The sequence below is a fragment of the Hevea brasiliensis genome, chromosome 10, assembly GCF_030052815.1.
Source record: "Hevea brasiliensis isolate MT/VB/25A 57/8 chromosome 10, ASM3005281v1, whole genome shotgun sequence".
Lineage (NCBI taxonomy): Eukaryota > Viridiplantae > Streptophyta > Magnoliopsida > Malpighiales > Euphorbiaceae > Hevea > Hevea brasiliensis.
In genome coordinates this window covers 802,543-826,682 of record NC_079502.1, presented here as the reverse complement: position 1 = coordinate 826,682, position 24,140 = coordinate 802,543, and the positions used below count along the sequence as shown (strand labels likewise).

The window sequence follows — 24,140 nt, the reverse complement described above, 5'->3', positions numbered from 1 at the left end:
ACTACGAGTGGGTCTGATTCTTCCTCAGGATAGCGAGGGAGATACGTAGGTAGTTTAGGATCGTGGTCCTAAATACGAACCCACAACATTTCATGATAGATGTTTTTTGGTAAGTCCTTAGACGTTGTTTAGGGCACATGGCATAGTTGTGTAAGGCGTAGAAGAACACGCATCAACATGTCACCTGTAGGTGTGTAAGGCGTAGAAGAACATGCATCACCACAGTTTCAAGTGTCGAACTACGAGTGGGTCTGATTCTTCCTCAGGATAGCGAGGGAGATACGTAGGTAGTTTAGGACTACGGTCCTAAATACGAATCCACAACATTTCAAAACACAGAGTTTCCATTATCATGAGACCGTAGCTAGTCTCATGATGCAGAGTGTATCGACAGAGTAAGATGCATTCGATTTTCACATTACAAAGTTATCACTGTTATGAGACCATAGCTAGTCTCATGACACAGAGTGTATCGACAGAGCAAGATGCACTCAATTTTTATATGACACAGTTATCACTGTTATGAGACCGTAGCTAGTCTCATGATGCAGAGTGTATCGACAGAGCAAGATACACTCGTTTTTCACATGACACAATTATTACTATTATGAGACCGTAGCTAGTCTCATAACATAGAGTATGTCGACCGAGCAAGATATACTTGATCCTCATAGCCAATGTTTCATAGTTATTAGAAATTTGAGTTTCACTTTGATGAAACTTGAGCAATGCTTCGCATTGATTTCAACTTTCGCCAAAGTGGGGGGCAAACTGTAGACCCTTATTTTGTGATGAGTATATGCATTGAGGCCGTGGGAAACCCGATGATGAAAAATTATATGACTGTAAGATGTAATTGGAGGCATGGAGCTGAATTATTAATTCCGTGGCATGATCTTGAAAAAAATAAAAATAATAATAAATTTTTGGGGAAATTAATTTAATTAAATTTAAATAAAATTTTATTTTGTTTAAATTTAATATGGGTAGTTCTTAAATGGATCTAATTAAGTTTAATTGGGCTCTATGGGCCAAAGAAAGCCTAGTTAGGAATTTTAAATGGGACCCATTTAATTATTTTCTAAAAATTAAAATAACAAAATATCTCTCTCCTCCTTGACCCCACTCTCTTCCTCACTCCCTATTGGTGCCTTCCATTTTTTCCTGTCTTCCTATTGGTTGAAACACCTCACCCATATCCCAGTCTTATTCGAATTCTGCAATGTGATTGTTTAAGTCATCTAAACTTTATCACCCTAAGACTCCAAATCCTACCACACCTCTTCCTCATTCCCTATTGGTGCCTTCCATTTTTTCCTGTCTTCCTATTGGTTGAAACACCTCTCCCATATCCCAGTCTTATTCGAATTCTACAATCGTAGTTGTTTAAGTCATCTAAACTTTATCATCCTAAGACTCCAAACCCTATCACACCTCTCTCCCAAAACCCTATAAATACCCTACTGGAGAAAAAAAAAAAAAAAAAAAAAAAGAGGGGGATGATGGGAGGAAAGAGGAAGAGAAAATTCAAAGCTATAAGAAATTTAGAGATATTCAAGACTCTTTGAGTTCTTCCTTATTTTTTCTTTTCTTCAAGAAGATTTTCATACAAGATTTCTAGAAGGTCAGTTTTTATTGTTTTCTTTTCAAGATCTATGCCACACAATATTTTAATTCTATGCTCTTTGTCTTCAATTTATTTTATATGTTCATATTGATCATGTAATCATGTTTAATTTGAGGGGATACACAACTCTGCACATGTTTAGTTTCTGTCTCTCGTATTTTTATTATTTTTCTTTATTTTTTGAATCTGTAAAAAATTTGTAAAAATTATATTCATATTCTACACGAAATTCCATTAATTTTAGGCTCAAGAATCACTAAAAAAGCTTTAATATTTTGTAAGTTATGGCTGTTTGAAGTTAGGGTTCCTGCAAAATCTGATTTGCAGGATATCTGACTTGTGGAGCCCATATCTCCCTTGTTCCTTAATATTTTTGTGCAAATCTAGTGTCTAAAATTAACTTCAGAATCTTATGAATCTTTTCCAATTGGTTTTGCATTCATATCTTTTGTGGTTAATGAGTTATGAATTTTACAAAAAAGTAGTACGATTCTGTCACGTAGAAGAGTTACGATTTATGTAGATCATTCGGCTAGGGTTTTGTTTGATTTATAAATTTTATGTTACTGTATGATATGTAGGCTATCTTCTGTAATTTTTTTATGATTTTTAGGCATGTTTAACTATTTTTAAAAAATCAAATTTCTTGCTACTGTTAATCTGCCAGAATTCGAAAATTGTATATTTATGCATGTTCTTGTATTTTCTTAGGTTTTAATTGATATTTGATCTATTTTCTGTATTCTTTTAATTCAAGAAGTGTTATAAAGTGTTTGGATCATGTTAGAAGACTCAGACCATTAGGTAGTTGTAACTAATTAGGAATCTTAACCCTTTAGGAGACTAGAGTTAGAATCCAATGTAAATTGTTATTAATATTTTCTTTATTTCTTTTATTTTCTTTAGTTTCTTTATTTTTTATTACAAACAAAATTGGTAAGTAGCCCTAAGGTAAGTACCAAAGAGGGCATTTGCGCGGAGCTTATATGGAGCTAAACGGGAGTAAGCCAGGGATATCATTGCCATACTAGAAGAGAAGACCCTTTTTTAAGGGTAGCTTGCCCCAATGGCAACTGCATTTACCAACAAGTAAGTAGTTCTAAACTTCTCGAATAACCATTGGCATGAAATTGTAGTAATAATAGAACTTTCATTTGGTAAATTAAAATTAACTTTGTTTTTAATTTAATTGACTTTTGCATGTAATTAATTTAAATAAATACTTTGTAAATTAAAATCAATCTTGTTTGTAAATTAAACTAATATTGGCATGTAAAATAAATTTAATTTAATACTTGGTAATTGTAAAATAAATTTGCATGTTAGAAATCTTTATTAGGATGTGAGTGTTTGGGACTTATGTGATATTAGAATAAATTACACATGTACATAATTAACTTAGTTCAATTATCCTTAGGGTAACTTGGTGAAAATTAATTAATTAGGTTAAATAGAAACATAGGGTTATTTGAAATTGAATTTGTTTGTAAATTAAATTCCCAATAATAAATTAATTTTAGTCATCTGGTAAATATCATTTAAATAATTAGCAACCCCATAGATAGGAATTACTTGTGCATGAAAATTGTGAGTAAACAACAACCCTTTTTGTGAATTACTTGCGTGTGTAGGATTAGAATTGCATTTTTTAGGATAAAGTTTAATAAAGGAATAATAAACAAGACTTCTAGAAACATTAGTAGAGGACTGGCACTCGAATTAACGAGGTTAGACCAGGCGTAAGGGGTGCCTAACACCTTCCCTTAACGTACCCACTATCCCGAACCTAGACATTGGGCTATGGTAATGACGGTTGTGGAAACTCGCAAGGAGTAAGTTGCCATCCATGACCCTCGGAAGAAACATCGAATATGTCCCGGTTATTACCCGGGTGGCGACTCCTGTCTATCTATGCCTTCGTGGCATAAATCCTTAGTACCGTGGTAGTGTTATGGGAAGACGGTACTTACCAGTGGTTTGATTCTATTAGGATTGTATGAAGTGCATGTCTAGGAAATGCTGTCTAAGGAGGTGGTACTTAAGTGAGACCATTGTGACTCCACCATCTTTCCTGGGCATTACCTGGTGCATTTTATATAATTCTAATGGATGATATTTCGCCTCACGCCCCACCCCCACAATAGCGTAAGCAGTTTGGTCTGTAATTTCATATATAAGGGTGCGTTTAGTACAAGGTTAAAAAATTGAGGGTTAAGTGTTAACCTTATAAAATTTAAGGGAGTAATTATTAAGAAGGTAAAAGATAATTAATGTTGTAATAATTAATGATATTTAGTACAAGGATAAAAAATTGAGCTCATATGAAAATATATAAATATTTATTTTTATATTTTAATAACAAATATCAAAATTATTTTTTTTATTTTTATTTTTGGTAATATTATTTTTTATTTATAAATAATTTAATTTAAAAAATTTATTAACTGTATTTTTATTATCTACTATAATATTATTATGTTCTCTTTATCTTACCAACTTATATACATGTATACACACATTGGACAACTTGATAAAAAGATACATAACATAAAATACAATTTAGAAGTTTGACAATATAAATAAATAACATCAACAGAAAAAAGAAAAAGAAAATCATATATATCCATGGTTATAGTTTTAACATAACTTATTTTGTAAAAAAGAAAAAAAAATTATACCTTATTATTGTTGTAGGAGACGAAGAATTTTTAAAAATAAAGGGACTAAAAAATAAAATAAGTTAAAAAGAAATAAGAAATGAATATATAAATAATGTGTTTAACTTCTACCCATTCCAAAATTAACATTTAACTCTTAAAAATAATTAAATATTAATAAAATTAAATATTAACCTATTTATTTTAAAATATTCAAATAATATTAAAAATTATAAAATTAATTATTAACCATGGTTAACCCCGTATTAAACGCACACTAAGTGTTTATTACAAGGAGTGAGCTCGGCCCAGTCAAGCAAAGAGCCTTAATCCTAAGAAATTGATATAGATGATGAGAGTCATCCGGCCCAAACAGTGACATTGGAAGTACTTCATTCCTTTAATGGAGACAAGCCTGGCACTAGTAGTTCCAAACAGATCTGAAATCTCCTGAGTTTATTTTATGAATTGGAAATATCATGCAATTGTAAGTGAGACTGATTTCTGCCTTTGCATTGTTATTTCCAACTATTAAAAACCAAAAACCATTGATAATGAGACTATCATCAGCCTCCGCGGACGACCGTGCTGGCAGCGGAGGCTACCGAGATGCGGAGACACTATTCCGTACGAAACCGATTTCCCAAATTCGGGATGTGGAAACCGCAACTAGAAAACAGATCCAGGACAAGAAGGAGGAGCTTCGCCAGCTGGTTGGCAACCGGTACAGAGACCTTATTGATTCTGCCGACTCTATCGTCCTCATGAAGTCGTCCTGCGAGTCCATTTCTTCTAATGTAGCTTCCATCCAAACTAACATTCGTTCCCTCTCAGCATCTCCTGTATCGGAAACCCCCAAATTCAGCAACTCTAACCCCGCTCGTCTCCGAATCTATGGGATTGCGTGTCGCGTCAAGTACTTGGTTGACACTCCCGAGAACATCTGGGGTTGCCTCGACGAGTCAATGTTTCTGGAAGCCGCTGGGAGATACATTCGTGCCAGGCACGTGCACTTTAATCTTACGCTGTCCAACAATGCTAACGCTGACTCCTGTGCTGAATGGGATCACACCAAGATCTTGTCCATTTTCCCTCTTTTGCAACACCAGTGGCAGATTGTCGAGAGCTTCAAGGCCCAGATTTCACAGCGGAGCCGCGAGAGGTTGTTGGATCCGGGCCTAGACATTGGGGCCTATGCTGATGCGTTGGCTGCGGTTGCTGTCATTGATGAATTAGATCCTAAGCAGGTACTTGGTTTGTTTCTTGACGCTAGGAAGTCCTGGATTTTGCAGAAATTAGCTACTTTTGGCGGCAATGATAATAATGCTGCAACCGGTGAGGTTGTGGTTTCTGTGTTTTGTGAAGTTCTGATGATCATTCAGGTTAGTGTAGCGCAAGTAGGTGAGTTGTTTTTGCGAGTTTTGAACGATATGCCTTTATTTTACAAAGTTATTTTGTGTTCCCCTCCTGCCTCTCAATTGTTTGGTGGAATTCCTAACCCAGATGGGGAGGTGAGGTTGTGGAAATTGTTTAGGGAAAGATTGGAGTCTGCAATGGTTACTCTTAATAAACAGTACATTGCAAGGACATGTATGACATGGTTGAGAGACTCTGGTGGAGAGGTTGTGAGTAATAGGAATGGCAAGTACTTGATTGATGCTATTGCCACTGGTGGAGAGCTTTCATTGGCTGAAAAGTTGATAAGAGAGACCATGGACAGTAAACAAGTTTTGCAGGGGAGTTTGGACTGGCTCAAGAGTGTTTTTGGGTCTGAGATTGAGTTGCCGTGGAGTAGGATTCGAGAGCTAGTTCTAGAAGATGACTCAGATCTCTGGGATGAAATATTTGAAGATGCTTTTGTTAAGAGGATGAAAGACATTATCAGCTCTGCATTTGAGGATTTGGCAAAAGGTATTCATGTGGAGGACTCCATTTGCACAATTGGAGAGGCTATTGGCAAACATGACTTCCAGGGTTACTTGAACAGGCCTTCTACAGGTGGTGGTGTTTGGTTTATAGAATCCAATGCATATAGGTCTAGTATACTGTCGGGTTATAAGACATCTCCTGAAGAAAATGATTTCCAGAGTTGTCTCAGTGCCTACTTTGGTCCTGAAGTTAGCCAAATCAGAGATACAGTGGACAGCTGTTGTCAAAGTGTGCTTGAGGACCTACTCAGTTTCTTAGAATCTCCAAAGGCAGTACTCAGGCTAAAAGATTTGGGCCCGTTTCTACAGGATAACTGTTATGATAGCATGTCAACCATTCTGGCTGAGCTCAAGAGGGTCCTCGATAAGTTAAATGCTACCATGGAAAATGCCAGCAAGGAAAGTCTTTCTGTGCCTCCAGCTACAGTTGTTGAGAGATCCCTTTTTGTTGGGAGACTGTTGTTTGCATTTCAGAACCACACAGAACACATTCCATTGATACTTGGATCTCCAAGGTTTTGGACAAAAGATACTGTGGCTGCAGTTTTTGACAAGTTACCATCTGTATTGAGGAAATCTCGAGTTGCCATAGATTCTCCAATTGCTGATAGTACTGGCAGGCAAACACCCACTGGTTCTAGACGACAGACTTCATCTGCTACAGCTGCTTTGCTAGGAGCAAATGAAAATGCAAGCCCTAAACTTGAAGAACTAGCCAGAACCACCAGGGATCTTTCCATCAGAGCTCACAACTTGTGGATGTTCTGGTTATCTGATGAGCTTTCGGCCATTCTTGCTCGAGATCTTGGAAAGGATGACGGATTGTCAGCTATTACTCCCTTGAGGGTAAGTGGTCTTGGTTGGACAAGTGTTTTTCCCCTAATTTTTTTTTTGACTTCATTTCATGTATATTTCTATTTGTGGCCTATAATAACTCCATTCAATTTAGATGTTTTTACTTTTTTTTTTTGCCCTCTCCCTTTCATCTTATGTGAGTAGTTGAGTGTTTGAGGTGGTAATAGTAATAGCGTGGAGAAAATTGCAAGAAATTGAAAAAAAGAAACATGAAATAATGCTTATGTCAGGAAAAGTTTTCATTGTGAAACAAAAGCTAACTGTAGACAACTTAAAGATTACTATTATGAGAACATAAGCATTAGAACATGTATTAATGTGGATTAATTGATGGATGTGTAAAGGTCTTGAGATACTATCTATTCTTCTTGATGCTGCTTGAAATATTTCTTTTTCCTTTCTTTTCCTCTATTTTTTGAGCATGTCAATTTGATTGGTGTTTTATTCGTATATTGAAATTTTGCATTTTACTTTTCTTTTGATGCTTCTTAGTTCTTAATCAGTATAAGCTATTTGTTGCTTGTGTTACAGGATTATTTCATATTAGTGTAAAGTTTATATATAATCAACTGTTGAGGGATGTTAGTGATGTATGTTTGTGGTACTTTTTTACATTTACCAAACCCTTCAAGAAACTTTAAATCCATTTTTTTATAAAGATATTATATACACTCTCAAAAATACACATGCATGTGTATGCATTCACACAAAGGCGTACGTTGTTCTTTGTGAAACACTATTATGACTAAGTAGTTAGTGAGTTGAGTTGGATTAAATAGTTACATATTGAAATAGGGAATGAGAGTGAATTGTATATATAGCCCTTGCATTGTAATTGATAGGATTCATCAAATCAATAATACAACCGTTATTTTCTCTCTCTGATTCTTTCTCTCTCTCTCTCTCTCTCTCTCTCTCTCCTTCTCCTTTCTTCTTCTCAATTTCGTCCTTCTCTATTCTGTTTATTCATTTACTTCTCCTCTTTCCTCCTCTAATTTTGGTGTTATGGTGTCTTGAGAATTCTGCTACATAACAAATTGGTATCGGAGCAATTAGATCAGTGAGCAACTGCTGGAAATTGTTTCATGGGAGTTGCATTGATGGCAGATTACTCTTCCCAAATAACAGGTTTCTTCTGTTTTCTCTTCCTCTCTTCTTCCCTCCAATGCTTCTTCCCTGAGATTTCTTCCTTTCTTCTCTCTCAATTCTTCTTCTTCTTCTTTTTCTTCCTTTCTTTAATTCTTCTTCCTTATTCCTTGAGAATTCTTCCTTTCTTCCTCTATTTCTTCTTCCTTCTTTCCTTGAAGTTTCTTCCCTTTCTTCCCTCTATTTCATCTTTCTGCTTTCTCCTTTCTCCTTTCTCCTTTCTTTTTTTCGTCAATTCTTTTCTTCAAGGCACAAAACCTGAAATTAGGGTTTTGTTGGGAATTCGTATTTTCTTTCTTCGATTTCTTGAATCTTTTTTTTCTTCCTCAAAATTTCTGCTTTCCAAGAATCAGATTCAGATCTCTATTCTTTCTTATTTTCTATTCTTTCTTTATTTTCTTGTTTCTTGAAGTTCTTGAAACTCCAGATTATACTGAAACCCTGTTTTTGAAGTTCTTGAAATCCCAGAATTAAATAATGACCCTAGACAGCTGGTTTTCTTTCACTGTTTTCTTGATTAAGTTTTCTTTCACTGTTTTCTTGATTAAGTTTTCTTTCTCAGTTTTCTTGGGAGCAAAACACAATCAGATCATCATAACATGGAAATAGAACCTTGGCAACAAGAGAAATTGATGGGCATTTTTTAAAGGATGGCGAGATGGATGCAAATCCTAGAGGAGTTGTGTCAAAGATTGGATCAGATCGTTAGAAATGGGGAAAATTTGAGAAGCATCATGTCAATAAACATATCGGTGATGAAGATCAACTTCTTGGAAATTATGTCAAATCAAATGAAGACCAAAATGCTTCAAGTGAAGTTTCCAACTCAACTCAACTAAGCCTTTATCCCAAAAATTTGAGGTCGTTTATATGGATTCTCTTTCTCTATTCTAAACGATTTTGGGTTAAATCCTCGGAAATGTGTAATGCTTTTAGGTCATGTTGTACTACTCTCCTCCAAGTCAGTTTAGGTCTATTCCTTCTTTTCTTTCTATCCTCTACCTTAATGTGCTCTACTTGTCTAACTAGAGCCTCCGTATGTCTACGCTTTACGTGACCAAACCACCACAATTTTCCTCCTCTCAACTTATCCTCAATTGGTACCACTCCTACCTTTTCTCTAATACTCTCATTACGAACTTTATCTGGTCTAGTATAGCCACTCATCCATCTTAACATTTCCATCTCCGCAACTCTTATCTTATACACATACGACTTCTTCAGTGCCTAACATTCACTACCATATAATATGGTCGGTCGTATGGTTGTACGGTAATATTTTCCTTTAAACTTATTTGGAATCTGGCGATCAAATAAAACTCTCGTGGCATGTCTCCGCTTCAACCATCCGACTTTAATCCTATGACTAACATTCTCCTTACATCCCCCATCTACTTGAAGGACTGAGCCGATATATTTAAAGTGATTACTTTGGGACAGTGTCACTCCATCCAAACTAACTCCTTCCCTATCACCAGTTTGGCCTTCACTGAACTTGTAATGCATGTATTCTGTCTTCGTTCTACTTAACTTAAAGCTCTTTGACTCTAGAGTACTTCTCCAAAGCTCTAGCTTTCTATTTACTCCTTTTTGCGTCTCATCTATCAAAACTATATCATCCGCAAACATCATGCACCAAGGGATACTCTCTTGTATATGTTTTGTTAATTCATCTAAAACTAATGTAAAAAGGTAAGGGCTTACAGCTGAACCTTGGTGTAATTCAACTGGAATAGGAAAATTTCTTGTGTCCTCTCCTACTGTGCGCACAATAGTAGTTACTCCTTAATACATGTCTTTCAACACTTGTATGTACCTAATAGATACTCCCTTCTGTTCTAATACTCTCCATAAGACATCTCTTGGAACACTATCATAAGCCTTCTCTAAATTGATAAAAACCATGTGTAAATCTTTCCTCGCATCTCTATATTTCTCCATCAAGCTTCTAATGAGAAAGATCGCTTCCATAGTTGAACGATCAGGCATGAAGCCCAATTGATTGGGAGAGATAGAAGTATCATGATGTAGTCGATGTTTCACAACTCTCTCCCACAACTTCATAGTATGGCTTATGAGTTTAATTTCCCTATAGTTTGAGCAACTTTGTATGTCTCTCTTTTTTTTAAAAATAGGTACTAAAATACTCCTCTTCCATTCATCAGACATTTTCTTTGAATTTAGAATCTTATTAAACAATTTAGTTAACCATGCCACTTCCATATCTCTTAAACACTTCCACACTTCAATTGGTATTTCATCGGGTCCACAGGCTGTACCCACTTTCATTCTTTTAAGTGTTTTCTTTACTTCTAAAGATCTAATCCTTCTAGTATAATTCACATTCTTTTTTATTGATCTGTAGTCTATATTCACGCTATTATCATTTTGACTATTATTAAAGAGATTATCAAAATAATTTCTCCATCTGGTATGAATGAAGACTCTAAGGAGGAGAATGACGGAGATGGTGATGGTGAGCGACCAGAGTTTGCAATGTGGAAAATAGGAGTTGAATCTGACGTGGTGGCGCAACTTATTCCCAAGACTGAATCTTTTGTTGCAGATATTCTGGTGCAGAATCCAATACACTTGGAGCTGATGAAGACATGATAGATCACTAAGGAAAATTTCAGCAAAAGATAGAGGAAGAAACAGAGGATCTTCTTGAGAATGATTTTGGAGTATTTTTTCATGACCAAGAAGCAATTAATATTGAATTTGGTATTAAAGATGTTGATGAACAGAACTTTGAAGAAAAAAATTCAGAATTTTTTAAACATGTTTTTGCGGTGAAGACAGATCATGAAGACAGACCATGGATTCCTTTTTGGTTTTAGCAAGATTTTTCCCGGGAAATATGCAGCTGGATGTTATAACTATGATGGAGACATGAAACTCTATGAAGAAGATACATGTGGAAGGGAGTGTTGGAATTTTGGGAATAGTAAAATTGAATTGAGATCATGTAGTTATATAATCCTCAAAGAGAATGAATTTGAAATTTGGAGTAGACAAAGGAAGAAAATATGTTCTTTGAGATACTACAATCATTTAATGCTCAAAGAGAATGAATTTCAGATTTGGAGAAGACAGAGCAAGAAAATGCAATCCAGTCAATGGACAATTGCTGCATTACAAATGTTTGTGAAAAATGACAACAATGGTGGCATTAATGATCCAGTTTCTGCTCTCTATTTCCAAAGGTTTGATAAAGATGGATACAGATTCAGCAAGCACTTCATGAGATGTGCTTCTTTGTGCCGTTCATAGCAACATGTGTGCTGTGCTGAAGAATTTTTGCACTATGTGGGGCCTGTAAATTTTGCTTTATTCATTAAAGATCAGTTTCCTTTATTCATTCTTGAGTATGATAATGATTTCAAGAGGTAGGGAATGTTTTGACTAATTAGTTAGTGAGCTGAGTTGGATTAAGTAGTTAAATATTGAAATAGGAAATGAGAGTGAATTGTATAAATAGCGCTTGCATTGTAATTGATAGGGATTCATCAAATCAATAATACAATAGCTTTTTTCCTCTCTCTAATTCTCTCTCTCTCTCTCTCTCTCCCCCCCTCTTTCTTCTTCTCGATTTCTTCCTTCTACATTCTGTTCTTTCCTCTGCTTCTCCTCTTTCTATATTCTGTTCTTTCCTATGCCTCTCCTCTTTCTTCCTCTAATTCTGGTGTTATGGTGTCTTGAGAATTCTGCTACGTGACAAACACCTTGGCCATGTGGCCCAGAAACTGGCATCACTGTAAGACCATGAATTGGCTCAGTGTGCCAATAGATACATGGTTGTATGTGTTGTGGCCAGGTTTCTTAAAAAAAGTTCCCATTCCTTATTGATGTGCTGAATAAAATCATATTCTTGACTAATTGTGCATAAAATAACTGAAGAACCTTATTGTTTCTTGTATTCTATTATTCATGGTATGCATGTGGCGTATGAGTATGTTATGATTAATCATCTCCTGAATATTGTGCAGGGCTGGGACGAGACAGTAGTGAAGCAAGAACAATATGATGAGAACTATTCTGAAATGAAATTATCACTCCCATCCTTGCCGTCTCTCTATATTATTTCTTTTCTGTTTCGAGCATGTGAAGAAATTCATAGGATTGGGGGTCATGTACTTAACAAATTGATTCTGCAAAAATTTGCGTTAAGACTACTGCAAAAGGTATGTAGCTTGATGTGATATATGATTTTTACTTGTTCTGCAGATTCTATCTCAACATACACATGCACATGCATACTTACAAGCACACACTTGAACAGATGCCTGCATGCATTATTTATGGTTCTTTACCATTGATCATTGTGAATTTCGGAATTAGGATCTATGTGTAAAGTCTCCATTTTTCTTTTTCCTTTATTATAGCTTTTAATCATTCTGGTGTTATAATTATCCTGGTGTAGGAGCAAGAGGGCTTATGAACTATTTGTTTAAATTTAAACAGCAGGCTTTTTGTTGAGGTAGTTTGGTGCATTTGGGTGGCAAGGAATGGGGGAGTTCTTTTGCATCAATATCTACTTCTATAGGATTACCTTATTGTGTGCTGCTGCCTATGGAGAATTTAGGGGAGTTTTGTTAGTTTATATGAGATTGGAGGTTCCTTTTATTTAACCCTTATTTGTTTCTTGTATTCTTTTTAGGAGGAACTTTATCTTTCTACTTTCATTTATTTATAGGTTAGTAAAACTTGTTTCTTTTTGTCTTTAAAAAAAAAAAAAGAATGAATTTTTATTAATTGTGACTAGTTGCCTATTGCATAATATTATTCATGAAATTATCCTTCTTTTAGCTTGATGATATTACACATTTTAGCATAATATTAATTGTGACTATTCTTTCTCATCTCTTGTTATGCAAGAAAAATTGGCAATCATTTTCTTTGGTTTGCATTCCTTTCTCAATAGTCAAGCCTTATCCTATCTATTCCATCCGAAGCAAAGCTTGTGGGTGACCACAAAGTAATATTTTATGATGTTCAAGAGAATGTTTGCTGCATTGCTCCATGCCTTGGCTTGGCTTTTGCATTTTTTGTTGTACAGAGAAAAGTTGGTTTGTGCCTGTATAGCTGGTTAGTGATAACTTCAATCTTGGGAGTCAGATGGTTGGAGATTGAATTTAATTTTTTAAATAAAGTAATGCAACTTTTGCTTGGTTTCCATGTCCAACAGCTTGTTGCTATAGACCCAATTTCAGTTGGATCATATTTTATATTTTCCTAGTAGTTAGCGTTCACGAGGATTTCTCATTCAGTTCATTATATCAATTCATATCATCGTGGGAAGAATCAAATCACTTTTATGTTTTTGAAGCAGGATTGTTGTCCTTTTTTACTTGTAAATTAGTTAAATTTTGCTGAATTGCTAGGTGATAATTTCTTTCCATCATATATTGCTTTCCACTCCCTCCACCCCTCTCTTCTCTTAGGATCATTTTTTATTCTGTGGGATTTCATTTTTATTCTTTTTATGTGGTGGTTTATGTTCAGAGGAAATTGGTTTTTCCCAAGGTGGACTATTAACTATGTCTATGTTCATTTGTGATATTTCATGCAGCTTATTGAAATTTATGAGGACTTCCTTTCTTCTAGAGATTCCCATGCATCTCAGGTGTCAGAGAAAGGAGTTCTGCAAATACTCTTAGACCTAAAATTTGCTGCAGATGTTCTTTCTGGGGGTGATTCCAATATGACTGAGGACTTTTCTAAAAGTCCCATGATAAAAGTTTCTTTCAGAAGGAAGCAGGAGCAAAGTCAAACAAAGTCTGTCTTTAGAGAGCGTATTGAGGGGCTAATTAGCCGTTTTTCACAAAAATTGGATCCAATAGACTGGCTGACGTAAGTTTCTTTTCCTTAAATTATGCCTCTCTAAACACACAAAAAGACACAGGGTTAAGGGTTTAAGGTTTAACCGGGGTCGAACCGGTATATTATTAAATAAATATTATAAAATTAATAATATTATAACTAATATTTTATATATTTTATAAATAATTAGTAAAATGTTTAATTATATGTTAACATCTACATATTATTAAAAAAATAATATTTAATTATTTATGATAAAAATATGTAAAATTAAAATTTTTATAATAATAAATTTATTCACATCAATAAAAAAATAAATGTTAAATTGTATAAAAAAATGGAAAATAATTAATAATATAAGTTATTATACTAACAAAATAAATTGTTGATAAGTTGCAGATAGGTAAAGTAAAAATTTTTTATTTTTCTTTTCAATAGTTCTTGCTTGATTAATAATTGATAATTATTTTATATTAGTATAATATAATATAATTTAATTTAAGTAAAAGGAATACGTTTGTGTATTAGTTTAGTTATTGTAAAAAAAATTCCAAATCAGTCTGCAGGTCATATGGCAATGGCATAGGAAAATTTCTTCAAGGTCCTAGGTTCTACTCCTTGCACCAGCACCATTTGTAGACTTTTTTTTAATTGAGTGATCAAACCGGATTATTCAGTTCAAACCTGGCCGAGTTGACTGATTTGCCGATTACCAGCCGGATCACTCTGGTTCACACCGGTTTTCTGAAAAGAGGGTTTGATGGTTAAACTGAACCAGACCTGCCTCTGGCTCCTGGTTAAACCAGTCCAACCAGCCTGTCCAGTCCTGGTTTAACAACAATGCTACAAACCCTTAAAATCAAATGGTAAATGCCCTAGTCAACAGTTACATAAATTAGCATCTAATTTCTTCAAGATTTTCCTATGAAATTGTGTGCTGTACATATATGGTACAGAGTTACTACTACATAACAGCCTTAAACCTGACTTTCTCGTTGTTTTTGTTATCATATCATTGAGTATCCTTGAACTCTAGGATATTTTCTGATATTGCCTATTTTGGTTTCAGACATTCATCCAATCCTCCTTAGCTACCCTGTTCCACTAATGTGACTTAAATTTGTGCTACAGTAACCAATCTTAATGGGTTAACTTTTTAGTATGTTTCTATATGTTGTTTATATTTTGAACCATTTGTGATTAAGGCATGGTGGAATATCTGTGTTTTCTAATTTTATTTTATTAATTGAAGGTATGAGTCATACCTCTGGGAGAATGAGAGACAGTCATACCTACGACATGCAGTCCTCTTTGGATTCTTTGTGCAACTGAATCGGATGTACACAGACACTGTGCAGAAACTGCCATCCAATCCTGAGTCAAATATAATGAGATGCTCTACTGTTCCTCGTTTCAAATACCTTCCAACCAGGTTTGTGCTTTGCTTATTTTACAAATTGTTGGTCATTAGAGATGATAAAAAGACTGTAAAATCAAAAAGGGGCCACTGAAAAGTTTACCTTAACATTTAGTTCTGTTTCATTTTCATTTGTCCAATTCAACAGTTAACTGACCAAACTATGTAAAAATAACAACAATAAGAATAACAATAACAACTAAGTCTTAATCCCAAATTAGTCGGGGTTGGCTATATGGATCATTTTTCGCTATTCAATTCTGTTAGACACCAGGTTCGCCTCAATATCGAAGACTTGTAAATCTTGTGATACTATTTCTCTTTACGTCATCTTAGGCCTCCTCCTTTTCCTTCTCACTCTTTCCCCTATTAACTTATCATACTTCCGTACTGAAACATTTGATTCTTTGCGTTGTACATGACCAAACATGCATTATTTGGTGGATGTGGACATCCCTAATATTATCCATTATCTTTTTATTAAACATTCATCTTAACATCTATATTTCTACCATACTCATCTTGTGGGTATGGTGTACCTTAAATGCCCAACATTCACTCTCATATAACACAGCTAGTCTGATCATAGTCCTATAGAATTAACCTTTCAGACCAAACCAATGTAAAAGTTGGAATTAAATAACTGGTGAACTAATTCCCCAGATCAGCCAGAATTAAATAAAAAGGAGACTGTTTCACCCACTTATCAATGTGGGAGAAATTGTCCCATTCAAGGCACAAAATTTGTTTACAAGTGTTCAACAGATAAAGTGCTTGCATTGGGCTAAATTTTTCTTCATGAAGTATGTCATGCAAAGAGTATCAGCACATATTATCATCCAAAAAATAATGCTTATTGAAACTAGCCTTCATGTTCCTAACAGTGAGAAAATTTCCTTGTGACTATAGTTTTGGTGAGTCAAAGTATAATCTGTAGTTAATATATATGAATTACCATGGCAACGATAGAAATTTCTTTTTTCTTCAGTTTGTAGGTGTCATGATTCATCATAATGAATCTGATTGAGAATATATCCATCTTTATGAAGAAATCACCAATGTTGGTCAATTTGTACTAGATCTATTTCAGTCTAAACTGCTTGAAGCATGTACATACATATATATATATATATATATATATATAGTGTGACTCCTTTTTTAAATTTGTTTGATGTGAGACTTTTCCATTTTGTCAATTAGAAGAAAACATGTCAGGTGTTGCCTTCATTTTTAATGGCAGATACTTGATACTATATTTTTTATGTTACAAACTTATACTTTAATAGTACCTTTTGGCTAAGGTCAAGTTAAAACACTTGTATGATAAACACTAGTCAATGATCCTTATAATTTGCACTTCGCCATTTATGTTTTGAAATGGGTCTTCACTTGAGATTTCGTCTTAATTTATCCAGTGCACCAGCATTGTCTTCAAAGGGAACACCAAAGGCATCCATTCCTGCAGCTTCAGATGATATCTCCTTAAGAAGTTCCTGGAAAGCCTATACCAATGGGGAGCTTTCACAAAAGATTGACTTGGATGACAACTCAAGTTTTGGTGTAGCAGCCCCAATTTTGAAGTCATTTATGCAGGTATGGGTCTATGGCTTTGTGTGTTAACATTCTTACCTTAAAATGCTTTTTATATATTGTGGCTCGGATTTCATATGAAAGGCCTCACATGTTATAAGATCAAAAAGATGATCTGATAGCTGAACTGTGAAAAGTGTCTGTAGGCCTAAAGCTCAGTTACCAAATAAGTGGCCTGGGTTGAGTGAGTCAGGTTCATACTATGCCTTCCAAATTTTGTTTATCAAGACCTTGGAATTGTATTTTTCCGTTGGAGGGGTATTGATATGCAGTCAGTTTTAATAGAATACTACTAAGTCTAAGATAAGTTTTTTTTTTTCATTCATTTTTTCAATTATATATTTCCTCTGAGGTATTTACAAAGAGGGGAGGGAGCAAAGAGAAATCAATCTAATATTCAACAACATTTTCTGACGTGGCAAAGAAAGAAAGCTGAACAAGTTATTAGCTGTTAACTTATGAGAGCATAAACTTGTTGATACAGCTGTTGTCTTTATTTACAAATAGACTTATCCTGTTCTCATTGAGATCAACAAATGGCAAATACTTTTCCTGTGGCTTACTAGCCTATACTCATGTGGTGTGATTTGAAGTTAATTTCACTTAATTAGTTTCATGTAATGAATGATTTTAATGTGTACTTAAAAAGTACTAAATATTTTTATTAAATTGGCACATACAAGTCACAAGCATTTTGTGGTTACCTATCTACAATATTTGACTCGGGAAGGTTTCCATTTAGTTACTGAAACAGAAAAGAAAAGGTCCTGTAAATTTAAAGGCTAGAAGTAGGATTAGCGGTTATGGTTCTAACTGGATTAGAAATGTGGTACTGTTGGCATTTCTGAACTGCTTAAAAGGTTCAAGTGTATTTCTTGGTGAAGCAACTAAAAAAGAAAGGTGTTTGGTAGGTTGTTATGGTGTACAAAATGGTTAACGATTATGGTCTAATAGGTAGAATGTGAAAGAAGGGCTGCTGTTGTGGGGCCTGTGAACAGACTCCAATTGGGCTGTTTAGAGGATTTTGGGTGGTAATTAAATTTTGATGGTATAGGATTTCAAAGGTAGGATTTTCATGATCTGACTGGGCTTTAGCTTTATAGTTGGTTACATGAGTGCAATAATTTAAAAGCAAATAAAATGGACAGGAGATTGTTATAGAAGGAAGCAAATCAGGGAAGAAGGTAATAAATCAGAGATTTTTTTTTTCTGTAATTTTTGCTTTGTTTTGTTCTTCTTTTTCTTTCAACAGATTCTTTTGAATTAGGTTATACTGGCAACTCAGTCAACTGACCCTAGGATAGGTGGTAAATTGGAGGATATAGTTGAGGTCATATTTTTGGAGTATTCTAGAGCCTAAGAGAAATTGACAGTAGAGTTCTAACTTTGATGAGAGACATAGCGACTTACATGCAGGAGACTGGAAATCATCCCATGGACTCAATATTTATGCATTTGGTTTCTTTGGTGCCCATAGCTTGTTTTTTTATCCACTTGTAGAATGCATTACTTACACTTCTTTTGTGCAACTTTCCTTTGCTGATATGAAAGGGAAAGGCAATGTTATGTAGGCAGGTTAAGCAACCAGTCTATTAATGCTTTTTATGGTGGAATCAAGCAATTGAATAGATTTAATATCAAGATTTAAAGAAGGGAGATTAGAGTTAAAGAGTTTGAATTAGATCAAGAAAGGAAGAGAAATCAGTTTTTGAAGTTGTGAACAGTACTCAAGTTACTATAGTAGCAGCAGTGGAAAAGAAAGAGGATACGAAAAACTAGGCATATGGGTTTTCTAAACTAAAATACTCAAAATTATTTAAAAAAAAAAAGGTTAACCACACTCACATGAATTATGACATTTTGTCATTTATGTTGGAAGCCACATTTGTGAAAGCAATTTCCCTTGTGGACAGGTTGGCAGCAGGTTTGGAGAGAGCACCCTAAAGTTGGGATCCATATTAACTGATGGGCAAGTAGGGATATTCAAAGATCGATCAGCAGCTGCCATGTCAACATTTGGTGATATTTTACCTGCCCAAGCTGCGGGTCTTCTTTCATCCTTTACAGCTACCAGATCAGACTCTTGATTTCCACTGAATTCTTCTGTCCTCTTCTTTTCTTTAAGTAATTAGTTGCACACTTTGTTCCAGTGAAGAGCACTAAGAAATTCCCCAAATATAGGGAGGTTATGATACTGAAAGTTCGTACTTCACCCAAGTGGAAGGGTTATAAATATAGTATGTAGACAGGCAGTGAGAAGATTCCAAGGCAAAGTGTGCAGGGGGATTGGAACTGTTAGAGAAATGGTTATACCTCAAGATAAATGGAAAAAAGGAATTTTTAAAGGGAACAAATGGGAATCAAAAGAAGCAATTACATTTCTCAATCTATATTCTATAGAGAGGCATGAAAGTAGTGTAGTGTCAGAATGTGAGGTTTGTATCTTGGAGTTCTCATGTATATAGAAACCGTTGCCTTTACCAATAATATAGCACGAAGATGTAAAAGCTAGTTGGAGTGAAGTTTTATGTAGTCTGAGGTTCTGATGCTGGATCTGAATATTTAGAAGATGTTTTTTCTTGGTTCTCACTTCTCAGTTGTGAGAATTTCTTTCCAGAGAAGGTGGTTCACATGGAATGGAGTGATGGCATTGGCTTATTGCAAAAAGATGTTTGTGCAAGTTGTGCATATGATCTAGATTCTGCAGCCACAAGAGACTTTTCTTTCACTTACTGGATTTATCTTAAGGAAAAGCTTGGAATTACCTTTTGCTTGGTGGATATGATGCAGCAGTTTTAACTTCCACTGTTGTCATAGCCTATCTACCTACCTGCATTATGGTACCATAATGCATATAAAAAGGCTACATAATGCATATAAAAAGGCTTTTTGATGAGTTAAAGCCGTCTGTTTGACATTGAAAATGTATATTGACTCTAGATAAATGATATCCTTAGGGCTTCTCCTTTTAAGTTTTTATTTTTTTTCATTTTTTTATTACAATCCAATTTCTGTTACCGTTAGATCAAGTATACGTCCTGTATTATTATTGTTCTTCATATTTGTCTTCGGAATAATCACTTTCTGCAATACAAAGAGAACAAAAAAGAGGGACTGTTAGTTGTGTTAAACCCAGCTCAATTGGGAGAATGCTGCCTGAACGCTTGCTGTTACAAGTTACAATGATTGTAATTATGTTTCATGGAAGCCATTATTCTATATTTCCTTATGCTCACATTAGTTGCTCTTAATGTAGATTTCCTTATGCTCGAAGATTGCTCTGCTTGGTTTCAACATAATTTCTTGATTAGCTTCTGCACAGTTAGTTTTAATTCTCCGAATTTGAATTGCGTGGCCCATTATGTGGCTGGGAAACCCTTTTTTGATCGTTTCATTTGCAATGATTCTCTTGCTAAGTTGGCTGAAAAATCGTGGTGGAAGACTGGAAGTTATCTTGTTTCTAAATGATTTTCAGTTGAATAAAAGTCTCTTTTATCATTGGGGAAGAAAATGGCTTGGAACCTGTATATGCAACCTTAAAGCAGAAATTCTTTGGAAAATGGCTGTACAATAACTTAATCTTTAATGCTCTATTGGTTTCATAGATAATAGTTGTTTTTCATGAAAATTATGTTTTAAGAAAATATTTTTTATAAGAATATTTTTTTATTGTTTGGTATCAGTATTAAATGGTATGTATTTATGTTATAATATATGAATATTTTTATATTTTAATAAAATTATCATAGTTAAAGAAGTGTCTTTTAAAAATGATTTAATTTTTATTTGATTAAAAAAATATTTTCAATCTCATAAAATGATATTTTTTATTAATTTTTTTTCTTTTAAGTGTTTTAAATATTAAAAAATAAAAAAAATTATTTTTTAAGAAAATATTTTTTACCAAACAAAGGAAACTTGAGGCTTTGTTTGTTTGAAGTCCTTATTTTCCAATGTTTGGGCAGTGTTTGAGAAATTTAGTCAAAAAATAATAATTTGTTAGTCAAAGAAAATAACTTCAAAATAAAAGAAAATAATTTCTCATTTTTAAATTTAGAAGTTATTTTTTTAATTTTTACAATACTTGACTTGGAAGATTTTATGAATAATGGCACAAAATATTATACATAATATGCCAAATAATGAAAAATATTTTTATAAAAAATATTTTTACTTAAATTATAATAAAAAATTAGAGTTGCTAATAGAATTTATCCCTTTTTGAATGTTATTTTATTGATTACATTTTATAATTATTTAATAAAATATTTTAATAATATAATAATTTAATCGTATATTTTAATGAATGTATTTTGTTAGTACTGAATATAAAATAGGATCAAATGTAAGAGTTATATAGTTATACACTTCCATTAGATTGGACATATAATACATTTGTTAAGTATTTTATTATTTCTTCTTTGAACTATTTAAAGAACTTTTGTTTCTAATTTTATTATTATTTTTGAAAGCTTTTCTAGTCTAGAGTTAAGACATACCACCAATTTTATTAAGAGATTATAATAAAATTTATAGATTATCTGTAAAAATTATGATTGATAAGACTTGAACTCTTAACTTAATGATAATGCTGATTGAGTTTTACCAATTCAACCATTGATATTTTTTGTTCTTGTTAATATACTTGTTCTGATATCAACAAATATTGTACCCCTTCTCCTTCTAAACACTGCATTACTATTTATCCAGTGCACTGAAATTTTGAGATACATTTAGGGCTTATTTGGATTAACTGTTGAATATAGCTGATAATTAGGTGATAAATTTATTCTTGTTAGTGATAGCTGATGATAGCTGTTTTATATTAAGTGTTTGGTAAAATTATATTTAGCTGTTGCTGTTAATATGTGAAATAACTAATAAGAGTATATATCATATAATTTATTTTATTATTTAAATAAATATAAAATTATAAATTTATTACATTATATTATTTATTTTATTATTAAATTAAATATATAATTATTAAATTAATATATTATATTATTTAAATAAATATATAATTATTAATCTTTTATATTATATCATTTATTTTATTATTGAAATAAGAAAATAATTATTTTTTTAAGATAAATAATTTTAAAAATATAGATAAAATAATAAAATAATTATTATTGTTAATAGAAAAATTTATAATTAATTTTAAGTTTTTGGATATAAATAAATATTTTATATTTTATGTTATTAATAAAAAAATATTTTAACAAAGTTGAAATACATTAATTAAAATGTTAAAATTACAAATAAAAAAATAATAATATTAATAATAGTAATTTTCAAGTTAAATAAAAAAGGATAATATGGTCAAAATAAAAAATAAAATCAGATCAGCTATCAGCTGATGAGAAATAGTTCTAAAAATAGAGCTGATACAAACTGCAGCTGATGGTATCATATTAGTTGGCCATCTGCTATCAGCTCTATTTTTTTAAGTTTGTCAAACACCACAATTTACCTGTTTGAGTGTCTATCAGCTATCAGCTACATCCAACAGGTAAACCAAACACCCCCTTATAAACTTATATGATAGCAAACAATTTTTAATTGAAAGTATTCACAATAACTTTCAATAAAAGAATCTCAATAATATAATAATCATTTATAAATAGTGCATGGAGTACAAGTCTTTTCTAATGCAATGCAAGGCAATAATTAAAATTTTAAATATTAAAAATTAAAAAAATACAATGATTTTTCAATATTTAACGTATGATTATTATGATTAAAATTTTAAAGTCGTAATTAATTAAAGCTTACAATTTTAAGGTTTATTTTGTTAATAATATAAAATGCATTTTTTTGTTATCAATTATTGTTTTAATTAGGTGGACAAATTTTCGAAATTCCCCCAAATTAATTTTGAAGTTTTGATTATATTTGTTTTCAATATTAAAGATTATACTATGTGGTCTAAAAATAAATTTAGATATAATTACTAATTAGCGAAAACATTTAGTCTTTTGTATCCATAGGCCTATTTAAAAAAAACGCTGTGTAATTAGGGCAAACACCATATATGTATGTGTGGGACAGTGGGAGAAGGTACATGCATGTAGATATATATGTTCATCCATCTATGGATGGTCCATTTCACTTTTTTTTTTTTGTTTTTTGGTAAATGCATAACAATTCTCAAGTGGGTAGGTTAATGATACTATATATAATTACACATTAAAGAAAGGATTTCACTCCAAGAAGATTTGTGAAAAATATTGTGAAAAGAGGCAAATGGGCACATGGAGAATGGATCATATAGTCATGTTTGCGGAAGGTATGAGGACAAGGGTATTTATTGTTTGATTTGAAATTTTCAAAGCGAGAGAAAAGGGGATTGGTGGGGGGGGACAAATAGCACATAATTAAGGAAGGGAGAAAGGGATTGTTTTTTTTTTGGAACGAAAGGGATGGTAAGTAACAGATGTTGGTGCTGGTAAAATGTTCTTTTGTTCTCTGTATTTTCTCTTATATAAAATGTTGGCTAGGTGGGAAATCGTGCAAGTGACAAACTCCGAGAAGGAGGAGGAAAGAATAGTAAAAGGAGGGGAGGGGAGGGGAGGGGAGGGCGGAGTGATGTCACATGAATGTGAGTGAGAAGAGAAGGATGAGTCATGTCATACTAATACTAATGCTCTCTCATTCATCAATAAGAAAGGGAAATGGTAAGAACTGGTCATGGTGTTGGCACTGTCCAATAAATGCCATTGTCATTGAGTTGGGCAAATCGCATATCTTAAATGTAAAATGGTAATAATAAGTGCAATGGGGATTTGGAAAGAGAGTAGGGTCAGAGGGACAACCCGAAATAAATGCAAAAGCTTATAAAAGCTTCTTACTGCTCACTTCACTACCAATTTTGGTATCGTGAGGCGTGCAACTGTCGGGGTATACTCTTGCCTTTAAAACGTCCCTTTCGTCTCTTTCGCATTTTCTTCCTATATCCTAACTCTTCACACCCTTGCCCTGCACCCAGCAATTGCCCTCTACTCTTCCAGCAATTGCCCTGCACCCAGCAATTGACCCAGAAGTATTTTTGAGTTTTCTCCAGCAATTAAACGAAAGTATATATATTAATTTGT

At 33.4% G+C, this 24,140-nt stretch overlaps 1 protein-coding gene across 1 annotated transcript; it reads left to right on the top strand.

Annotated features, from left to right (window-relative positions):
* Positions 1-4,646: 4,646 nt before the first annotated feature.
* LOC110632925 (conserved oligomeric Golgi complex subunit 1) lies at positions 4,647-20,278 on the top strand. The gene is made up of 6 exons (XM_021781300.2): positions 4,647-7,058; positions 12,203-12,397; positions 13,786-14,066; positions 15,289-15,468; positions 16,869-17,046; positions 18,957-20,278. The coding sequence occupies exons 1-6, from the start codon at positions 4,839-4,841 to the stop codon at positions 19,128-19,130; spliced, it is 3,228 nt and encodes a 1,075-aa protein (XP_021636992.2). The 5' UTR covers positions 4,647-4,838; the 3' UTR covers positions 19,131-20,278.
* Positions 20,279-24,140: the final 3,862 nt, after the last annotated feature.